The sequence below is a fragment of the Cuculus canorus genome, chromosome 2 (assembly GCF_017976375.1).
Source record: "Cuculus canorus isolate bCucCan1 chromosome 2, bCucCan1.pri, whole genome shotgun sequence".
In the NCBI taxonomy this organism is placed as follows: Eukaryota; Metazoa; Chordata; class Aves; order Cuculiformes; family Cuculidae; genus Cuculus; species Cuculus canorus.
Genome location: NC_071402.1, coordinates 96,856,965 through 96,879,306, shown reverse-complemented (window position 1 = coordinate 96,879,306; position 22,342 = coordinate 96,856,965). Strand labels below are relative to the sequence as shown.

General features: G+C 38.4%; 1 protein-coding gene across 9 annotated transcripts in view; it reads right to left on the bottom strand.

The window, feature by feature from the left end:
- CDKAL1 (CDK5 regulatory subunit associated protein 1 like 1) overlaps nucleotides 1-22,342 on the bottom strand; it is a 413,904-nt gene that overhangs the window by 250,324 nt on the left and 141,238 nt on the right. For all 9 annotated transcript variants that reach the window (XM_054060495.1, XM_054060500.1, XM_054060494.1 and 6 more), the window contains one exon: nucleotides 14,555-14,675. In XM_054060495.1, coding sequence (XP_053916470.1) covers nucleotides 14,555-14,675 — 121 coding nt within the window. The remainder of the gene's footprint in view (nucleotides 1-14,554; nucleotides 14,676-22,342) is intronic.

Here is a 22,342-nt window from a genome sequence, read left to right as displayed (position 1 = left end):
ATACAGGACAACAAGATGAGTCCCTGAAGAAGGAAATAAAGCTAAAAGAAAAAGAACAGACTAAATGGAGCTCTAAAGAGACCTGGCTCCTTGACATGATGGTATGGATGAGTTAATGTTGAGTGTAACTGTCATATTTAAGGTCAATCCATATAGACTTCTCATGTTTCTAGAGACGTTTTACGTCATGATGAGTCAGAAGCTCCATCAGACTGATGAAACACTCAGGAACAGTACTGGAGATACTGATGGCAGCTTTTACTTTCAGAATTTTTACAGACTATTGACGCATTTAATAGGGATACACAGAAATACTTGATCTTGCTTTCCTAGACACAGCACTCAGTGCTCATTGGACTGAAGCTTTCTGTACCTCTTACACTATTACTACACATGAGAGCAGAGGGAAGACAGAACATTTGTACAAGCCTCACTTCATGCACCTCAACAGAACATTACCAGTACCAGCACGCTGAAAAAAATTCCACAAATTTTTTGTTACAGTCTAAATATGGATCTAAGATTTTATGTTACCACTTCTTTTTTCTTCCTCTCAGTTGAGTTTGGACTTCAGAAAAACAAGGATGATGACTCAAAGGGGATCTCTGTAAAGAGACAGGAAACATGGAAGATCCTCTCTAGTCAGTGAATTAATCTAGTTCAGCTAATCCCAAATACAACTGCAAATCATTCAGAGGGAAACTGTCTCCAGGCACTTCTGAAATCCTCACTTGTGTATTTGTATTCTTCTACTCAAAAAGAAACTATCTTCTAGATAAAAAGCCAAATCAGCTATAGTTCTTCATGCCATCAAATCATTTGTATCCACTTGACAGAGTAAGGAATTACCTTTCCTTGTCACGATTCTCCGCATTTGATGAGGGAGTACTGAGTGGTGCTCTGCAGCACAGGAGTACAGAGAAATCTCAGCATTTTGGGGAATCTACTGAGTACCCTCAAGGATCCTAAAGGAGCAACTTGTGGAGAAATAAGTTGATTCTGAAGGGATCAGAAACTGAGGAGTTCAATCTCATTTGTATTAACAGGTTCTTAGTAAAATATATATTTGATGTATTGGATGATTGTCCTTCATGCAATGGAAAAGCTAGAAGAACTAGTCAAAAGAAAACTTGAAGCAAATATTTCAACAGCATTTTATTAAGCCACCCAGCTAAGAAGTTGTGCGTCCACAAAAATTTACTATTTTATGGCCTGAATTCCACAGCTGGGGCTAGGGGATTGTCATGGTTTTACCCCAGGTGGCAACTAAGCACCACCTGGCCATGCACTCACCTTCTTCTCACCACCCCCTGCAGAGGGCTGGGAAGCAGAATGGAAAAAGCAAAACTCATGGGCTGAGATAAAGACAGGTTAATAGGACAGCAGAAGGGAGAGAGAAATACTACTGATACTAACAGAATATACAAAACAAGGGATGCACACTACAATTGCTCACCACCCAATGACTGATGCCCTGCCTGTCCCCAAGCTGTGACCACCACCCCTACCTACCCAGGCCAACTCCTCAGTTTATATACGGAGCGTGGCATTTTATGGTGTGGAATACCCCTTGGGCCAGTTTGGGTCAGCTGTCCTGGCTATGCTCCCTCCCAGCTTCTTGTGTACCCTGTGCACCCCTCACTGGCAGAGCATGGGAAGCTGAAAAGTCCTTTACTTAGTATAAGCACTGTTTAGCAACAACTAAACACATCAGTGTGTCATCAACAGTATTCTCATTCTAAATCCAAAACACAGCACTATACTAACTACCAGGAAGAAAAGTAACTATCCCAACTGAAACCAGGACAGGGACCCTTCAAGTTTGTCTTTTAAGCTTATTTATTCTTGATATAAATCCTAACTCTTCTAATATGCATCTTGTAGCAAAAGCAAAAGGAAGAGGAGGAGGACAAAAATCTGCTGTATGAATTTTACATATTTTTAGACTATTTGAAATGCAAATAAAGCTATTAATTCAGTGTAAATTGATTTTTTAAAAAATTATATCACTTTTCAAGAATGACAGTCAAGTTTAATAATTCAGGAAAATATGTAAATTGTGAGACTTTTCAATAACACCAACACAATTTTTTTCTGTTTCCAATGGGAAAAATTTCAAGATTTTTGAGAAAAAAAATCAGCCAAAAAATGCAAATTTCAAAATGTATTTGCTATACAAACAGATAAAGGAATATACAATGCAATTATAACAGAGATCATGTAGATAGTCTTAAAAATAAGGCCCTTGTAAGTTAACAGCTTAAAACCTCATAGTTTATTTGAATATCAGCATAAATATCAGAACTAAATGTGTTAAGTTTCAAGGTTTTTCTTCCTCACATAAATGAGCAGTATAAAGAAAGATACTATCACATACAAAACACTTGAAAATAACATTAAATAATCTTGGAACACATTACATTGAATTTTGTGTCACTTATGTTATCTGCCAAGGCCAATCTTAATATTCAACTCCTCAGTTATTATTTGTTTGGGTTTTTTTAAAGTACCTTTACTTCAGTGATTTTGTTCCTATGTTCCATACGGATGATCATAGTTAAAGTGTCCTATTCCTCCCTATTTTTCAACTCTTAGCAATTCACATAAGTAAATAAGAACACCATAAAAACAAGCCTTTATGGACCCTGGTAGATAACACAAAATATAATTTTTTTTTGAGCCTACTCATCTTATTCAAGTCTAGGAACAAATTAGAGCACAAGATGAATCAGAATTGGGAAACATCTTTTTACATATCCCTTAACACATATCCCTGCCAGATCTTCAAAAAGGATCTAAAAAGACACAAGAGATACTTCAAATCAGACCCTTTGACGAGTTGTTTTCACTTGTAATCACATTTAAGAAGCCACACCAACACCAGCAAAAGAGATCATTATTATTAGGCAACTGAAAATTATGCAATTCTGCTGATGAGCAGTAAAGACATGGACACTTCACTTTAAACACTTAAATTGTATAACACTTTAAAATAGGTCATCAAAACCCCCAGAAATATGAGTATGTAAAAGCACAGATATTTCTCACAATAACATTCAGCAAGAGAGTAATTAAAAACAATAATAAAGCAATGGCTTCTCTAGTGCTTGTCTTGTTTTTCTAGATTGGGGTTTTTTTATATGAAAATCTGGGACTAAAGGCAATAAGTTTCAATTATAACTATGACATATGAGGTTATTTCTCATATTTACTGTAATCTGAGAAATGAATAAAATGTTTCTCAGGATTCTATCCAGATTTCCTTAGGAAATACGTGAGTGTTAAGAGAACTGACACAAATTAATGCTCTTCCCAACAAGAAGGAATTTATCTCCAACCTCCAAAAGAATATTGATGTCAGAATTACGGAAATATGAAATTGCAAACGACTTCAGAATTATCTTGTCTCATTCAAGCAGAGAAGAACACGTAGCTTGTTGTGTGATCCAAACCCACTTCTGTACATAAGCATCTGCCAAAAAGGCAGGCAAGAAGGTTGCCTTACAATACGGTATGCTAACCTGAAATCAGGTCCCAGGATATCAAAGCTGTCTCATTTTCTTAATCTTCAAAACAATCAGGAATGTCACACTGAGAAGAATCACCTGAGTCTGCAGGAAACTACATATCATAGTTACACAAAATTAAATCAAACTTGTTTCTTCCCCAACAACCCATGCACTTTAACTCGAAAATCGGTGACTGTGTTAAATTCTGGTGATCTTCCTCTTGGGTTAATAGACTAACAGAACTGTGTAGTGTGGGAAGCCACCTAGTGACAAAGGAGCACAAATATGCCTGAAGTTGCCCAAAGTTTTAACCAGATGACGCAGTTGGAGCATGTTATTACTGCTGTTTTTCTCACTGACTTGCAACTTCTGTGGTGTACTGGAGTTCAGAGAATTGCACAGTGATTTCTGGCAAGTTTTATGAGTCTTTCTGAACCCTCTAATTGAACCATGAAATAGCAAATTTTCTGCAGATGAGATGCACAAGAGCAAAAGGAAATGTATCAAAATGTATAAGAAGGTTTGATGCAAATTTTAAACTCACGATGGCACTATATGCAGAAAAAGTTACAATTTGTGAGACTGGGAGGAAATAATCTAAGGGAGGCAAATGCGCAAAAAATGGAAACAATCAAAACAAACTATTTTCTTCTAACTCAATGCAGAAGTCATTCAGCAGACTCAAAAGAGGAGGCTTTTATGACCCAGAAAAAAATGTAGTATTGATGTCTACTTAAAACAGCATTTCTCAAAAACTGAGAGCTCAAGAAATAGCATGAATGCAAAATGTTGCACAGCAGGAATTGAAGGCCAGTAATGCTTGGTGTGTACAAACAGTGTGTCATAATGATCTGTGCCTATGGCAAAGAGCTTTACAAACGTGTACCTTCTGACTCCACTGAAAAACCTCACTGCATGTGAACAGCATATGATTGGACTACATAAAGAGCCAAGCAGATGACGCAGATTAGAAGCCTATTTACTTTGACATGTCGTCAAACAGCACCATTGAAAAAAGAGGCACAAAATCCATCATGATAAGAACAGGGGAATGAAAAATATGTTATAGTAGTATACTATATACGATAGTATACAGTATACTACAGTTGGCAGTAGTAGCAGTTAATATGGAATTATCATTGTATGTCATTTTGAATAGTACAATAACACCAAAGAAACAACTATTTACTGGAATAATTTTTAGGTGTCATATGCCAGTAAAATTAGTGAAGGATTGGCTGAACATCTCTTGGAACAGGACACGACGTATGCTGTTCATTAAAAACATGCCTGTCCTAGATCCATTCAAAAAGCATTAAGAACAGCAATGAAAAATACAACCCAAGAAATGAATAATAGTCTTCAAGTCATACCACAAACGACGTCACAACTGCAGGTATTTGATGTACTAGTGTAAAAGTTGTTTAAAGACCCTTTAAAGTTTCAAAATTTTATTTTCTCTCAAAATTACTCTTGGCAGAGAATCATGCTCTAATCCCTACATGGAAAGTAAAGAAGCCCAGTTCAGGATGACTTTGTCATTGAATTAAAACAGCATCACATCACAAAATCTCAGATGTTGTAGCTAAAGGCTTTCACAAGTTCTGTACCTAAAATCCCATGGACAGAACTGAAGTTCAAAGAAGTGAGTTCAAGCAGTGAAAACAAAAAATGAGAAAGAAGTTCTATCATAAAGAGAGTAACAGCAGAAGAAATCACAAAGACAAGTATAAAGGTGAAAGACAACACTCACAAAGCAAAAGATAAAAAACTACCAGCTTTCATGTAAATACTTAGTAAAAAGTTTATACTCTAGTCATATAGCAAATACAGGCATGTAATAAACTTTATATATATATATATATATATCTTGCTTTTCGTGAGGGATCATCTTCAATTCAAGGTCATCCTCCTCTCAGGTTAGCATGGTAGCAGACATCTACTCTAGAAGAATGTGCAAAACATCTATAACATAGGCACTACTTAAAGCCATCTTGTATAATACAGATAAGCCCAAATGGCAGAACTACCACATGCATGCAGTGAGAAAAAACTGAAGACTTCAACAGATTCCACCTTCCCAGCAGCAGAAGAGAATTTATTACACTGAAGTCCAGGAAGTCCAACCAAGTTGACCAGTCCTAGTACTACTGTGAATGAAGAGGACCATAGCTGCCTACACCAGTATAATCAAAGGTATCTTCTCCTGTCCTCAGCTGTTGATTTCAATGAGCAATCCCCATTAACTGCCACTAGAGGCTGGGGGAGTTTGGCACTGAAGGAAGTACAAGTCCACCCTACACAATCAGCTGTAGCAAACTTTCATGTTTGGGAGAAGACAAGTCAACCTACTCAGAAGAGAGGAAACATTTCTTTCCTGGCCCAAATCCAACCACCTTCTTTTCTGCTTTCTTAAATTACATTTCTACATAAGCTACTCTAGGAAAACAACTAGTTAAATGCAATATTTCTCACTTATAGTGCATGAGGAAGCGTAAGTGAGCAGGCACATTCTCAGCAATGGGGACACAGAACAAGACAGACACATAGAGAACAGAAACACCTACAAGCACAACAGCTGTTAAGACAAGAATATGAGCCACGTTGATGTATTGTCTCTTCATGATAAATGATACATTTTTCCATGTTCTCAGTGACATTATTAGTATGTAGTACCTAGAGATTTTGCAGTAGAGTATTATAAATAATTTTATATTCCATTCTTCAAATGTGAATTATTAAAACTGCAAGAAATTAGTTACAACTGAAAAAAAAGCAGTCTTTCAGAGGGCCTCATCAATATGCTATTTAAATATCTAATTAGGAAATAACAACCTTGGATGTGAGTCACAGTAAGTTACAGTGGAAAGAGACCTTAGGCAAAAAAGAAGACTGTTAAAACTTTCTGTTGTAAACAACTATTTCTCCTGTTCCTCCTGTTACAGCAGTGTGGTTTCTGCAAGCTTTGGTATACTAGCTTTTCAGATTTTATGATTAAAATTAAAATGCTTTCTATATACACACACAACTGTTCCATCTATCATTGTTACTCTGTAAATTTTTTTATGAAGTGTGCCAAAGAGGAACAGATGAATATCTGTTACATGCCTGACTGAAATACATGCTTAGTCTGTAGTATAGCTACAACCTAAGCTTATGTACATGCAAATATATTGATTAAAATATAAACAGAAAAGCCCAATGCAGAGTTTTCCTTTCAAAACTACATACACTCTTTCCAGACTTTCTACCTTCTCTGTTTTCTGAAGGAAATTGAAATGATGACTTGGGGATGGATGAAGAGCCAACCAAGAGCTTGTGGGTCAGTATTAAAGGGAGGGCAGGGACAAGTGACATTATGGCGGGGGTCTGCTACAGGCCATCAGACCAGGAAGAGGGAGCGAATGAGGCTCTCTATAGGCGGACTGGCGCAGCCTCATGTTTGGATGTCCTAGTCCTCAAGGGGGACTTCAACAGCCCTGATATCTGTTGGAGGAACAACCTAGCAGGACACAAGAGTGAACAGAGAATGGAGTGAGAGCAGCTCTGAGGATGATGACTTGGCAGTGCTGGTGGATGAGAAGCTCAGCATGAGCTGGCAATGTGCGCCTGCAGCCCAGAAAGCCAAGTGTGTCCTGGGATGGATCAAAAAAAGTGTGGCCCGCAGGTCAAGGGAGGTGACTAACCCTTTCTACTCTCACGAGGCCTCAGTTGGAGTACTGCATTCAGTTCTAGAGTCCTCAACACAGGAAGGACGTGGAGCTGTAAAAGCAAGTCCAGAGGAGGCCACAAAGATGGTCAGAGGGCTGGAGCACCTCTCCTATGAAGACAGGCTGAGAGAGTTTGAGACCTTATAGCCTAGAGACCTTATAGCAGCCTTCCAGTACCTAAAGGAGGCTACATCAAAGCTAGGGAGGGGCTCTTTATCAAGAAGTGTAGTGACAGGATGAGGGTAATGGTTTTAAGCTGAAAGAGGGGAGATTTAGAGAAGATACTAGGAACAAATTTTTTACTGTGAGGGTGGTGAGGCACTGGAACAGACTGCCACGAGAAGCTGCGGCAACCCAGCCCCTGGAAGTGTTCAAGGCCAGGCTGGATGGGGCTTTGAGCAGCCTAATCCAGTGGGAGGTGTCCCTGCCCATGGCTGGAAATGGATGATCTTTAAGGCCCCAAACGATTCTATGATAGGCTCCGGCCTAAACAGTTATGAAAAATGACCATTTAAATACTACAAGCTAAGGTAGGTCCAAAGTAATTGTATCACGTTATATTTCCTGGGGAGCTCATTCTAAGCACTTATCATTAATTCAAGTAAAAGTAAATATAATATGTGGCAATGTAATATGTAATTATATAATAACTATATTATTATAATCAGAAGAAACACTATTTTGACTCCTCAAGCATAATACCGAATGCAAATCAAAACATGTATTGATCTTGTAATCTAAAATCAAAATCTTTCAACTGCAGTGTCACTTACATGAATATCTTGAGAAGTTAAACATTAAAATATAGAAAATCTGTATGTTAGTAATGAACAAACTAAATCAAGTAAACTGAACACATGGAATTCATCCTTTTAAGTATTTAGTCAAAGATTTTTACGAAGTATGAATGTATTTGTGATTCAGACTGCAACAAGATGAGGACAGCAACCATTTAGGAGAAGGTGGAAATTTTGAAAACATTGTGGCATAGTTGGATAGAAAAGGTATATAAGTAGTTGCCAAAACAAAAAATTTTATCACTGTCAGTAGGTAATGCAAATTTTCACATACCAGAAAGATTTTCTATCTCTCTATTGTCATCTAGAGATAACTTTGCAGCAGGGAATAGATTTGAGTTCACATCAGTAAGGACGGAAAGGCAAAAAAATAGCAGTTCTTCTGCTGAACTGATGAGATTATTGCTGAAATATCCCATTAATTTCAGCACAGGAGGGCAATGACTTCACAAACTCTCAGACTTAAGCCACAGCGTTGTTTCCGAAGCAATCAAGGATATGTTGATATGGTTTCAAGATGATGCCTCCAGAAAACTAAGACCAGTTACAAAGGAGTCAGTGATTACATGAATACACAAAGCATTTTCAAAGGTGGACCCACAAGTATAGATCACATTTGTTGAATGCCACAAAACTGTAGAAATCTAGCTCTGCCAGCTCAGTTAGCAAAAAAAATGGACAGGCAATACAAGACACAGCAAGAGCTCAGGGACTTAACAGTCCCAGTTAGAGTCTCCTTTTACTGCCTTACAAAACAGTAATTTGCTACCATAATTAGAAAAAACTCTAGTGCATCCCAGTTGATCTCCATGCTGCCGGGCGAAATACTACTTTTAAATAACTCCTCAGTTAGCCTAGACCATGGTAAATATGCAGTCAATCAGCAGAGAGTGCTGCCTTATAATCCACATCCACCTTGTTTATGAGCACATTTCCCTTCCTTACAGGGAGCTCCACAGTGCCAAATAATAGCACGAATTGGTTCTCATACGAAAGTGGAAAGTAGTATTGTAACACAAAGGGAAGACTTCTGGAGAGCAGACACACTGAAATGATATAGCAGGAGCAGAACAGCGCAGGATCAGCACTACAAGCCCAATCCACTGTTGCCATTCTGCACCTCCCCAATATAACTGGACAAGGGCCAACTAGGTAAAACAAACCAAACAAAGACAGACCCTAGATTTCATCAGACCCATCTCCCAACTCTGTGTTCAACACTGTTCAGTCCTATGTCATAGAATCATAGAATCACTAGGTGGGAAAAGACCTTTGAGATCATGAAGCCCAACCATACTTGTCCACTACTAAATCATATCCCTAAGCACTTCATCTACCTCCAAGGTAGATGGATTTTAAACACCTCCAGGGATGGTGACTCAACCACCTCCCTGGACAACCCGTTCCAGCGCTTGATAACCCTTTAGATGAATAATTTTTTCCTAACGTCCAATCTGAACCTCCCCTGGTGCAGCTTGAGGCCATTCCCTCTTGTCCTATCACCTCTCACTTGGGAGAAGAGACCAACACCCACCTCTCTTTCAGATAGTTGTGGACAGTGTAGTCTCCCCTCAGCCTCCTATCCTCTAGGCTAAACAACCACAGATCCCTCAGCCGCTCCTTGTAAGACCTGTTCTCCAGCCCCATCCCCAGCATTGTTGCCCTCATCTGAACATGCTCCAGCACATGAATGTCTTTCTTGTATTGAGGGGCCCAAAACTGAACATAGGATTCGAGGTGTAGCCTCACCAGTGCTGAGTACAGGGGCATAATCATTTCCGTGGTCTTGCTGGCCACGCTGTTTCTGATACAAGCCAAGATGCCATTGGCCTTCTTGGCCACTCAGGCACACTGCTGACACATAATCAGTTGTCTGTCAACCAACACCCCCAGGTCCTTCTCCACCAGGCAGCTTTCCAGCCACTCTTCCCCAAGCCTGTAGCACTGCACGGGGTTGTTGTGTCCCAAGTGCAGGTCCCAGCACTTGGCCTTGTTAAAACACATCACATCAGTGAACCTGTGTGCAAACCCACCCAATAGTAAGTTCTGGCGTGGGCTCATATTCAGCTCATACTACACTGCTCTCAGGTTTCCCAAACCATCCAAGCAAACCACAAACAAAATCGTATTTGAAACGTATGTGAGTGGTAACAACTTGGATATAAGGGAGCTGAAGCCATGCCAACAACACAGCTATATCCGTAACAGTCCAAGCTAAAGGAGAGAGTTCAGGATACAGAATTAGTTAATTAAAAGGTGGAAGACCAAGTCTTGATCCTATTAAAGAGAGCTGTCTAAGTTGCTACACAGGTTATGAGACTGGTACTAATGAAGATTAGACAATGAGGAGAAAAGATCTTTCCATAGACCAAAACAAAGCTGTAATGCAAAATGGATTTGAGATCATTTCTCTTATTTCAAACTAAAAGATGAAATAATCACATTAGGAGATTAGTGGACAACTTTATGCATTTTCTCCAAACAGCATTTAACATGCTATTCTACAACTATTACCTTGCTTGTCCCAGTAAGATGTTCTGTACAATACAGGCTTAGGACTTAAATAAAAGTGAAAGAGATTGAACCAAATGCCCTTAATTCAAAGTAGAAACTTATTTTGGAAGGCAAGAACAAATTACTGTTTCAGATGCACTAACATCACCGCAGAAATTACTAGATATTAAGAAAACTATCCAGGCTCCACTGGAACCACCAATTTTTATTAACTGCTTATTCTATAGAAATAGACAATAATTTATTTGAAATAATTGAAAAAAAAACCCACATTTTCTAAGTGGTAACAGAGAAAGCAAGCAATACAGGAAGAAAGGGTCACTTTTTCCTTAGGGGAAAATTAAAGTGGTCAATCTACAGCTTATATAGGATACTGGCATGGTAAGGATTCTTTATGTATTTGGCTCATAGAAAAACTGAGATTCACTGATGTATCTTTGTGTGTCAGAGAAGTCTGATAAGTCTCTTGTGCCCCTGTTCTGGTACTCACCATAGTATCTGCAAACAGAAACTCTGAAACATGCTACTCCTGGGGTGGAAGGTTTTCTCTAGAGTCACAGTCTGTTGACAGAAACAACTAACTGACATGGTAAATGAAACAGCTAAAGATAGCTTGGGTTTCTAAATGAGAAAACAGCTAACTTTAAAGCAACCAAAATTAACAGCAGAAAAAAACCTGCTCATTACTTCCGAAAAACAGTCAAACATTGAACAAGATCCAGGTCCCTCTATGGGTACAGTTTTTAGGGACAAATGTACCACTGTGTGAAAACCGAGCTGGCTTACAATGGACAGAAGCAGCACTTATCTTCACAGATATTCCATACCTAATGGGGTTTCATTTTGGTTTGTTTAAAATTATTATTATTACAGACTGCATATTGTAGTGGAAACAGTACGTTTCTCTCTTGATAGGACAGACTTGATTCATGGAAAGGAACAGCTGAGGAGGCTCATGTATAGCAGCAGTGTGGGCAAAACACACACAGGGATAGGCACGTGTTTGTGCATGGGCAAGGAAGGAAAAAGTTCACCATTATACTAGGACATAATCCTTCAGGACAGGAAATTTTTTCTCCTCTGTGTCTGAGAGAAGAAGGGGTCAATAACAAGCCCCAAGTCAAAATTACTGAGGAGAATCTGACACCATCTTGAGTTAAGAAGCAGATCTTATTCTAGTGTTGCATTTCAATTGCACACCCATTCTCAGACACAGTTGTATGAGAATGAGAGATATCTTAACAATCAGCATGTTTGAAGGCTCCTGGAAATAAGCTGGTCCTACTGAATTCTCAGGAGAATAGTTCCAGCTGGCAAATGTCCATGTACATAAATTTATTTGTACTGCTGGAGAGGGAAAGGAGTTAGCATGAACTGTCAACAATTCCAGCACTTTGGGGCAGAGGGATACACACGCTCCAACAAGCCTCTTCTTTCCCCGCAGACTTAGAGAAGAGGCCAATAGTTCACTAAGATCCCACATGTACATAGCAATAGACCACCACCTGTCACAGCCCTGTGGGCACCATCAGGCCCAACCTCAGCTGATGTCTCCAGCAGCCCCCTCTGGGACAGGAGTCCCCGTTAAGCTCAGGCCTCATGTCCCCAGTCCTGGCTTGAGCCTGCCTGCTACCAGCCCTGCGTCCAGCTCCAGCATGGACCTCAGACCTACATTACACATAGCCTTCTCCCCAGCCCTGTCTCCACCTCATTTCCTTTTGATCCCTACTGGAGCCCCTATATCAAGCCTTCGTTGATCATGTGCCATGTCTGGGACTGTTACTGGGTTCTATTACCAGACTCTAGCTTTGCCCCCACGTGCTTAGGCTCTGTGGCACAGGGTGTCCCGTTGGTGAGGGCACTGCCTCTGCTGGTGGCACCTTCAGCTCCCTTCTCGTCCTCCCTTCAAGGAGCAGCACTGCTCGCATTGCTCCTGGACGCTATCACTTAATAGCATCAGACAAACATATTTCCAAAGAAAAAATCACTGTTTTTAACTAAGTATTTCTTACTGTTTTAAGAACTTCTGGTCTGATCCAAATTAATCTCTCAGTAAAAAGTACTGTACCAAAAACTAAACATTAAAGTTTTCTCCAGGCTTTACATAGAGAAAAAACCTCAGATCAAATGTGGTGTTGGTACTAAAAACGGCCATGCCAGACTACTAAGGCAAAGCTGATTAACCGAACGCAGGCAAGTCACAGTAGGCAGCATGTACTGTGTCCTCTTCTTCACTGATTATATTTTTATATTTTCAGAAACTGCTGCTTTTGTAATACTACCTGTTAATTTTTAAATCCAGTGTAGTAATCAGAAGAGTCATCTGAAATACCCTGGTGAAAACGTTGGGGAGTGGGAAAGTGAAGAAAATAACAAAAAACCACAATAAACTTTATTTCAAGGGAGACAGGATTCCTGTTCCCTAATGGGACATTAGTTAATTTAAATGTCTTATATGGTTGTACGGGGTTTTCAGAATACTGTGGTCTTATCAAGACATATTTGACTTTATTCTCTGTGAAATAAATATATATTATTGTGGCTTATAGTATTTTTCAAATTATCCTATGGTATAAAATATATATTCTATTGACTTGAGAACAGTAAAAATTACTAAGCAAAGTAATTAGTGTTTGTGAACTATCTTGTCTTAAATGAAAAGTTTTCGAATGGTAACATCTTAGAGAGATGTTAATTATCTGCAGTTTGTTCAACTTGGGAAATAATATTTTTAAAACTCAGTAAGAAAATACCCAGGTTCAAAATACATTAAAAAGAAATTCAAAGGATTGTTACTTCCATCAGCCATCTAATGCCAAGTGTATACACCCTACAGTATCCTGCTTGTATTAACCTCTATAATCAGGCTAGCAATAACCTGGTGCTGGAGCTAGCAATACTTTTTACAATCTTAAATGCACTACTACCAATCAAAAGACATACAAATGAGACCATGGTTCGATCAGTTTACATCCTTGACAACATTTACAACTCGAAAGATACTATTACATTAGATTATGATAAATACTAACAGAAGAGAAAAAATAGTGCCATGTGAAACAGACACAACCAAATGTAAAAGAATAATTTGCTTATTTTTAATCATGAAAAGGATGGGCACAAACAAGATGTTGATAGGGAAGACAATAAGTGAAAAAATATACATTGCTTGAAGTAATTACACCAGAACAGCTCACATCCAGACTTCAAAACCAATCAATTTCTGAAACAGCAGTTTAAAAAAGGTATTATAATTCAGCAATATGACAAAATGTCACCCATGTGTTTACCATAAGTGAGAGGTAGAAAAAGTAACCACACCAAGTCTTGAACTGGCATTCTGATCTAAACAGCAGACTTGTTTTTAGAGCAAATTATGAAGGCAAGATTACTTAAAGACAGGGAAGTAAGAGAAAGAGAAAGAGGACAGTAGCAAAACTCTCAAAATATTTATGAAAGTGCTAGACTAAACTCAAAAAAAGACATAAGACCTACCACATTTTTTTCTTCTAGGCAGTAAAAGTTGACACCTACCTGTGGTGCCTAGAGCAATGCATTTCATATTTTACCACCAGGAAAACTACTACATAAGTTGAAGAAGACAGGAAAATCAGAAGAGGATTTGTGTGGGGCGTTCTTTTGTTTTGTTTCAGGGACTTTAGGAAACTGACCAAAGGGGAGATGATAAAGTGGAATTGAGAAAAGGAAAGCATCAAGGCAAGGAAAACTAAAATATAATTCCTCAAAGTAGAAATACAGAACAGACAAATGCTTATAGTCTTATGGAGAAATGGATACCCAGACCTGCTTGATAGCAAAGGGTAGCTTATTCAAACAAAGAAAAGGCTTAATATAAGTATGATAACTCTTTACAAACAAAGAATGCCATTTAAAATCTTTTACTATTTAAAAGTCGTCATCCGTCCTCCTTCAGTGCAACTTAGGAGTACACTGAGCCTGCAGAAAGAGACAAATGGAATTCCAGTGCAGTGCTGGATCTTTTATAAGTCTGGGAGATTCTTACCCTGTATTGATGGAAATGATTTCTATCAGTGGATTCTTCCTAATCTTTGGCAAATCCAGTCGTGCTCCCCCCAAACGCTTTCCATTATCCTTTTTCTGACCCAGCAGTCTCACTGAATGACCTTCAAATGAAGTACAACAATACAGTCAACACAAAACACAAGTCCCGTCATATCTGTTTTTATTTGCTTTTCTTCAGAAATAGTGCTCACACTTCAAAGATTGAAAATGAGACTGAGATGTAATAATGTTTTTCTACCAGCTGGAATACTTAAAGAGAGATACTGACAGGTATAATAAATCATACTAAAATGAAAAAAAAAATAATTTCATCTAATTATCTTTTCACACTTGCATTTTCTGTTTTATTCAACTAATATTATCTAAGTAGTTTAATTTTGAGACTATCAAGCAAATATCAACATAACAATATTTAAATAACTTGTATGGCAGGATTAAAATATTTTCCCCAGAATTTCATTCAAACCTAAATTAGACGTTAGTAAACAACTAAATATTTTTTAGCTTATTATATGGAGAACCAACACATTTCAGTCAGTTACGTGACTGCGTAAGTCTGAGGGAAAACACTTGGAACATATCCTGATAACACGTTCATGGCTAAAATGACTACCAAGGTTTGTGTATGTTCCTCCCACACCAAGGAGACTGCAGGTCATAAAACTGCCTCATAGCTCCTTTCCCAAAGCCAGTAACATTCAGACAATAAAATACAAATACTATCACGAGCTGTGTACAACAGGACATTGGTCATACTATGTCAAGTCCTATATTTAAGTGGCACAAATGACAGGATTGCTAATATGCAGAAACAAGATGTAACAATGAAGAATAAAAACAATTAAATATGTGTTATTGGAAGAGGTAGTGTAAAATTTGCCCAAGTTATAAACATAAGACTTGTAACATTTATTCCATAAAGTCTAGAATAGCAAGATATGAGATCATAGAATCATAGAATAGTTTGGGTTGAAAGTGAAAGATCATCTAGTTTCAACCCCCCTGCCATAGGCAGGGACACCTCCCACTAGATCAGGCTGCCCAAAGCCCCATCCAACCTGGCCTTGAACACCTCCAGGGATGGAGCATCCACAACTTCCTTGGGCAATCTGTGCCAGTGCCTCACCACCCTCATCATGAAGAAATTCCTCCTTATGTCTAGTCTAAATCTGCTCTTCTCCAGTTTACAGCCATTGGCCCTTGTCCTATCACTACAAGCCTTTGTAAAGAGTCCCTCCTCAGTTTTCTTGTAGCCCCTTCAGGTACTGGAAGGTCGCTATAAAGTCTCATCTGAGCCTTCTCTTCTCCAGGCTGAACCCCAACTCTCTCAGCCTGTCTTCACACGGGAGGTGCTCCAGCCTCTAATCATGTTTGTAGCGCTCCTCTGGACCTGTTCCAACAGCTCCATATCCTTCTTATGTTGAGGATTCCAGCATTGTACACAATACTCCAAATGAGGTCTCACAAGAGAGGAACAGAGGGGCTAAATCACCTCCCTTGACCTGCTGGCCACACTTTTGATGCAGTCAAGGATACGGTTGGCCTTCTGAGCTGCAAGCACACACTGCTGGCTCATATCAAGCTTGTGATGGACCAGCACCCCCAAGTCCTTCTCCGCAGGGCTGCTCTCAATCACATCATCCCCCACCTTGTACTGAAACCATGGATTGCCCCGATCCAGGTGTAGGAGATGGTAAGTGAAAGCTAATGCTAGATACCTGAAAAGAGGTGGAAAGTAACCTCTACATTGAGTGGAGGAAAGAGAGAAAGCATGTATCTCTTGAGGTTGGAAAACTCTCCACTAGTACATGAAACTACGACTATAATCTGTCAAATATTCCAGAAAAGAAAAACATCTACCCTAAAAAGTGAAAGGGTGGTGAGAGTGAAAGGAAAGCATGAAATTATGAAGCACTACCTGAGCTACATCTAGCAGAGCAAAGTAGATAACCAATTCAGATCAATTAAAAATTCATTCCACCAAATCTCCTAAGTTATGCTACCAACAGTTATTTACAAAACTAATTTATCCATCAGTTAAAGAAGCCTTTCACCACTACCTGTTTTGAGGAGTCGTTAATTAATTTTTAAGTAACGCAGCATTCATAATCTGAATTTATTTCTGTGATACAGCAACAGCTGGGAAATAAACAACTACTTTTAGTATACCATGTTTCTCACATTTTTTAAGATACAAGAAAATTCTCAATTAAAAATGTGATATAATGAAGAAGTGAACAGGACTGGCCCGACATCATAATGGTTAATACTAAAATGAGACATCAGAATATTAACAGGAGTTAAAAGTTATTATTTTTGCAGTTGCATTTGCCAAAAAATTCATTACATCCTGCTGTGAATTTAGTAGTGTGGTACTTGTGCTATTAACATTTGCTTAATTATTCACTTCTATCTTTTCATGTCAATAACAGCAATATCTTTGCTTCACAATGCAATCAGCTGTTTTCCAATCTTCATTAAGGAGTCACAAGCATGGTATCATTTTACTTACTTATATAAAAAGAGTGATTGCATTATGGCAGGCATAAAAACTAAACCAGAAGCACAGTACATTCCTTTCTGTATTTCCTAATACTGTGGTTTATTTGAAATAAACCACTTCATCCATTTTTAAAATATTCAGCTGCATTACCATATTAAAACTCTATTTGATTTATGGCTGAAAATACAGTGGAATGATTTATAGTTTTCTTAAAACAACCAGGCTTAACAACATCACAAGCTTCCCAAATTTAAAATTCATACATTTAAAATTGGGGTCAAGCCACCATTCTGAAGTTTAAAAATCTAAACAAACCCAACAAACCACAAAAGAACCCTGCCTCCTCCCCTCTCCCCCATCAAGTAACATCTCAGAGTGTAGAATCGGTTAACCTTGCTTGATCTCCTCTGAATTCTTATCCTCACAATGAACAGCCATGTGAATGCTGCAACAAGAATGTAGCTCTTGCTCTACTTTTCTCAGACTGGGAGAATTAATCAGAGGTAAACTTTTTCATGCAAAACTTGTCACAAATCTGTTTGAAATTTGTCAAAGGACTTAAAAATAGGAAGGAGAGAGGGAAATAATGGGAGATAATGGCAGAGCTGTGCAGGAGGCACAACTTTATAATCCACGTTTTCGTAGGCAAAAAATAAATACTACGCAGTCTAGAAAGTCTCGATAATCAAAAGTACTAATACTACCTGCTTACAGATCTTTGTCTTTTAGATTCTAGGTAGTTTACCATATATATTAGAAAAGAAAGAAAAAAAGAACAACCTAGCACTCTTGCACGTAGAATATAACCCATTAGAGAGTGTAAGACTTGGCCTCTCAACTTTAGAGACTTTCTTTATGCAGGAAAGAAACTCCAGCTCTCTGCTGACCTCCCACATGACCCAGTGAATGCTAACACTCTCCCCAACTGCACACCAGAGCTCAGGAAATCTATGGCCTGGCAATCAAGTATGGCAGCTACTTTTCAGTTGGGAACAATTTTTCCCATATCCCTACTGAAGGACATTACAGCTCAAGTTAATGTGAGGCTTGCAAAACCCATTTGGCACTCAATAACGGTAACATCCCTGTACTTTTCACTCCAGACACCAGAGAATTAAAAACGTAGTACTGGGAGATGAGTTTTAAAGAGTTTAATGCTTCCAGAGAGCAAGCAGCACATGCATATCCTACCACAGTGATATGTGCTGCAGACACACTTAATTCAATTTAAAATTAAAAAAAAAATTAAAAAAACCCCAACTCTCAGTTACAGTATTTGTGACCTTAAATCCTTTTTTCCCCTCTTCCATACAAGGACTATTTTGTTTCATTTTAAGTAATCACTCAAGCATCTGTTTACAGCATTGTTGCTATTAATAAAACATAACTTGATAAACACTGAATCATACTTTTTCACATACCGTAGGTCTCTTTTTTCCCCGCATACTTATTTCAAGAAAACTTAAAAATAAATATTTTGTCATTTTCCATAAGGAAAAAGCTAAGCAACCTTTTTTTAAAACTGCCTTACTAGTATTATTAAGCCCACACCAGCATCAAGCATAACAGAAAAAGCAGCAATTTTAAATGTTGTTTATGTTCTCCTTTCAAAGCTTAGAGTGGGGCAAAACATTGCAATCAAGTTTTACTTCTAAAGCATTTTATCTGATTAAGTTACCTTTTCTCTGACTACACAGGTTGGATAACAACTTAACTAAGCAAAACAGTTGTCCCAAACTCAAGAGGTCTTTTTTTGTGTGTATTTGTTTTCTTTCTTTTCTTTTTTTTTTCAAGTTGCATACAAAAACATCTTTTGAAAACTGAGTTAATCCAATTCTATTTCCATAACAATGAGTGTTCTATGTCAGATATCAAATGAAACCCACTCCTTTTTGATGGCTCACAGGAAGAAGCAAGCTTTGAAACATAGCTTAATGACTAACAGACCTAGTCCAGTTACATTTGAGAGCCTAAACATTCTAGTTTGATAAACCTCTTCTGGCATAAAGACAACTTTTCTACTTCCACATTGTCTACCAGGAGACAAAATTCTATTAAACCAAAAAGGTTAATTAGCAATTCAAGTCATGCTTCAGAGCAGGATTTTACTAATGAATAGATATTTAATGCAGAAGTAGTACTAACCAAGTCCATTGAGGAGGCTTATAGAGCATAATCACTTACAGCAAGGGTAAATAAAGTCAAGCTAGGAACAATTTAAAAATAATCAGAGCTCTCCAGTTTTCAGAAACAAATGGTTAAAATTAAACTAATCTTTACATACAAGTCAGTATATGCAATTCACTTTACTTATCATTGTTCACAGAGAGGATGAAGTTGGAATGAATTAATCAGGATATTAAATCCTATTGTTAGTCTTAAAAAGGACTTTTAAGTGTGTCATTTTGATAAACCAGTGTGCAGAATGAAAATATTTTCAAGGCACTTCCTCTTGTTAAAAAGGATAAAAAAAGTATTGGAATATTAATAGCACTTGCATATACCTTTAATGGTAGATGTATGTTCTTCAGGAGTGTGACACAGAATGCCTGATGTTGGAATATATATACATATGAAAGAAACAAGTAATGGAATTTCTTCGACATAAGACTATAACTACTTTAAATGTGCTGTAAATCTCAGGCTGTTATCAGACCCCTGTGACCTAGACTCACCAGATGCATATTAACAATTACAGAGCAAATAGATTTAAATTGGTCTGGGATTCTTCTAGTTCAGTAGAAGGATAGGTGAGGAGGAACGGCCTGGTTTAGTCATGTTTAGTTAACTTTAACAACTGCCTATCAGTGTTGCTAATATCTACCAGATATTAATAGACCTACTGTATTTCAGAAATAGTTTAAGTGCACAGGGTGATACCCCTCAGTAGCTGCTGGGAAGTAACGTCTACTTGAAAGATGGAAACAAGCATCCATTGAGGGTTCCTTCCCCACCCGCGCATATCTAGCTGGGGCTACATAACGTGCCACTGAAACAGCCAGACACAGGGCAGGATTTCTTAGCTGGTAGCTCTGAAGTTCAGTGCAGACATCAAAGAGCTCAAAACCATGGAAATCCTAAAAGATGTAGGAAACCCGAGCCTTGGCAAGCAACAACTCCTATTGTTTCCGTTTGTTCTGCCACCCATTCTTTCCCTTTCCCAGTTACATCACTATACCTAGAGGTTATTCACCATTTCCTGAAAGACACTTTTCTCCTCCCAACGAGGCTGCCAATGTACCATTCTGTACTTCTCAGATGTCTCTCACCAACCTGTTTGATCTTCTCCAGCATCTTCAGGGAAAAGGATTAAGCACTATTTCATGTACACTCACACACATTTCCTTCTACCATTATTTCGCTTCTTAATGGATACAGAGCTTCCTTTCCTTACGGCTAACACTGGAAAAAAATGGCACATGGGAGCAGTGTAGCTAAAGAAGGCAAAACCATAAGAAGGGAAAACAAAGTAGTATATTTCCCCAAAGAAAAACAAAATTAAGAAGTGTAAAGAACCACCAAAAGCAGTGAAAAAGACCAAAGGAGAATCAAGTAAACATAAAGGAACTAGAAAACTTAAATGAAAGTAGCAAAAGTCAAGAACTTTGTTTCCTAGTCAAGAGGAAAGAGAGCCTACAAAGATGTATAAAAAATATGTATAAAGGCAGAAAAGGCAAATCAGTGGCTACTACAAAATGTCAATATTGGATTTATTTCCAGAGTTGTATTCTTCTAATTCTGTAACCACTGAGTAAAAACAACTGTCTAAAGTTATTTCGGATCTTCTGGCAGGACTAACAGAAAAACTAGCATCTGCAACGTAAGGATTCAACAGAAATTGCTTAACACTGTACAGCGAACCTGGAGTGTTGCTCATATTTGAGCCTAAACCTCTTCAGTTTGGAGATGCTTTTAAACCCAGACATGGTGGGCTCACAGTAGACAGGCAGTCTGAGAGCTCAAGTCCTGGCCTATCTCTGTGGAAGCAGCCTGTGTGTAGCAAGGACAGACCCAAAGCTCCTCTCCCATCTTTTCTCCCTGCCCTGCAGCACAAACAAGCCGTCCCACAGCAGACATGACTGATTGCAAAGGAATCCCTGAGCTCCCCAAAGCAATCACATGCTGCCAGACACACACCAGCGCAGAAACAAGGACACTGATCAGTTTAGGGCTTTGCTGTGTGAATGCTCCGAAGCAAACCAACTCCAGCTGGCCAGCAGCACATTAGCTACGTAGTAAAGGCATCCCTGAGTGTCATCCATGGGACTTGCTGGTTCAAGTAAATAGAGGGAGAAAAGAAAAGCCAAAACTAACTGGAAGATACATGCCCTCCTCCTGGCCAAGCAATTAATATAAATCATTCTTCCACTAAATCAGCAAAGGCGAGGATGTTGTGGAACAGTGAAACTCCTCCTTCAATGGTGTAGGCAGGAACTGGGACAGGGAAGAATTCAGACTAATGCTGATCTTACCCCATGTGTCACACCGTCACAGGAAAAAGCTTGTCCAGGGCCAGGCAACTAGTCCCATCAGGTTGCTGACAGCGGGTGACCCTATCTCTGCGATTCAGGACTTCTTCATACAAAGATTGCCTTTCACCCTATACCAACTCAAAAAAGCTTCAGAGAAAGGTGCAAGTATTACTAAGCACATATTATACTAGCTACAAATATACACATCTATTAAGACTTGCACTTGAAATTAGCATCCAACAACAATTCTATTTTGGAAGACTCCAGAATGTAACACATGGGTGAAGACAGGGGCTTTTAAAACATCATTTTATTTAATATCAAACCCAAGATATTAAATGAGGCGGGGCAGTTGACAAACTCCAGAAAAAAACTCTGCAGGTCACTCAAGATTGCTAAAATTCATACATTACTTTCTTTCAATTAAATATACAGTATCTCTTATTCTTCATATTTCTCCAATCTATCCTTCAATTGTAGCAATATTTCTGAGGAGTAAAACAGTAGAGTGTAACAAGTAAAACAGAAAAGGAGGCAACTTAAAAAGGAATTACTGTTTATAAAAAAATTTCACTGAATTAAATTAAGAACATACTTGTAAGTAGTCAAGAACATTTTTTACATACCTACAGTAATTTCCTCTCTCATAAAGGTGCTTGAAACGCCCTGTTAAGGCACTATATTTTGTTTTCAGGATTCAATAGCTTCACCCTACTTATTCTGAGATCATGTGATGTTATTGTCTTTCTGAAAAATTGACTAAACAATAAATCTGCCATGAATTCAAAATACT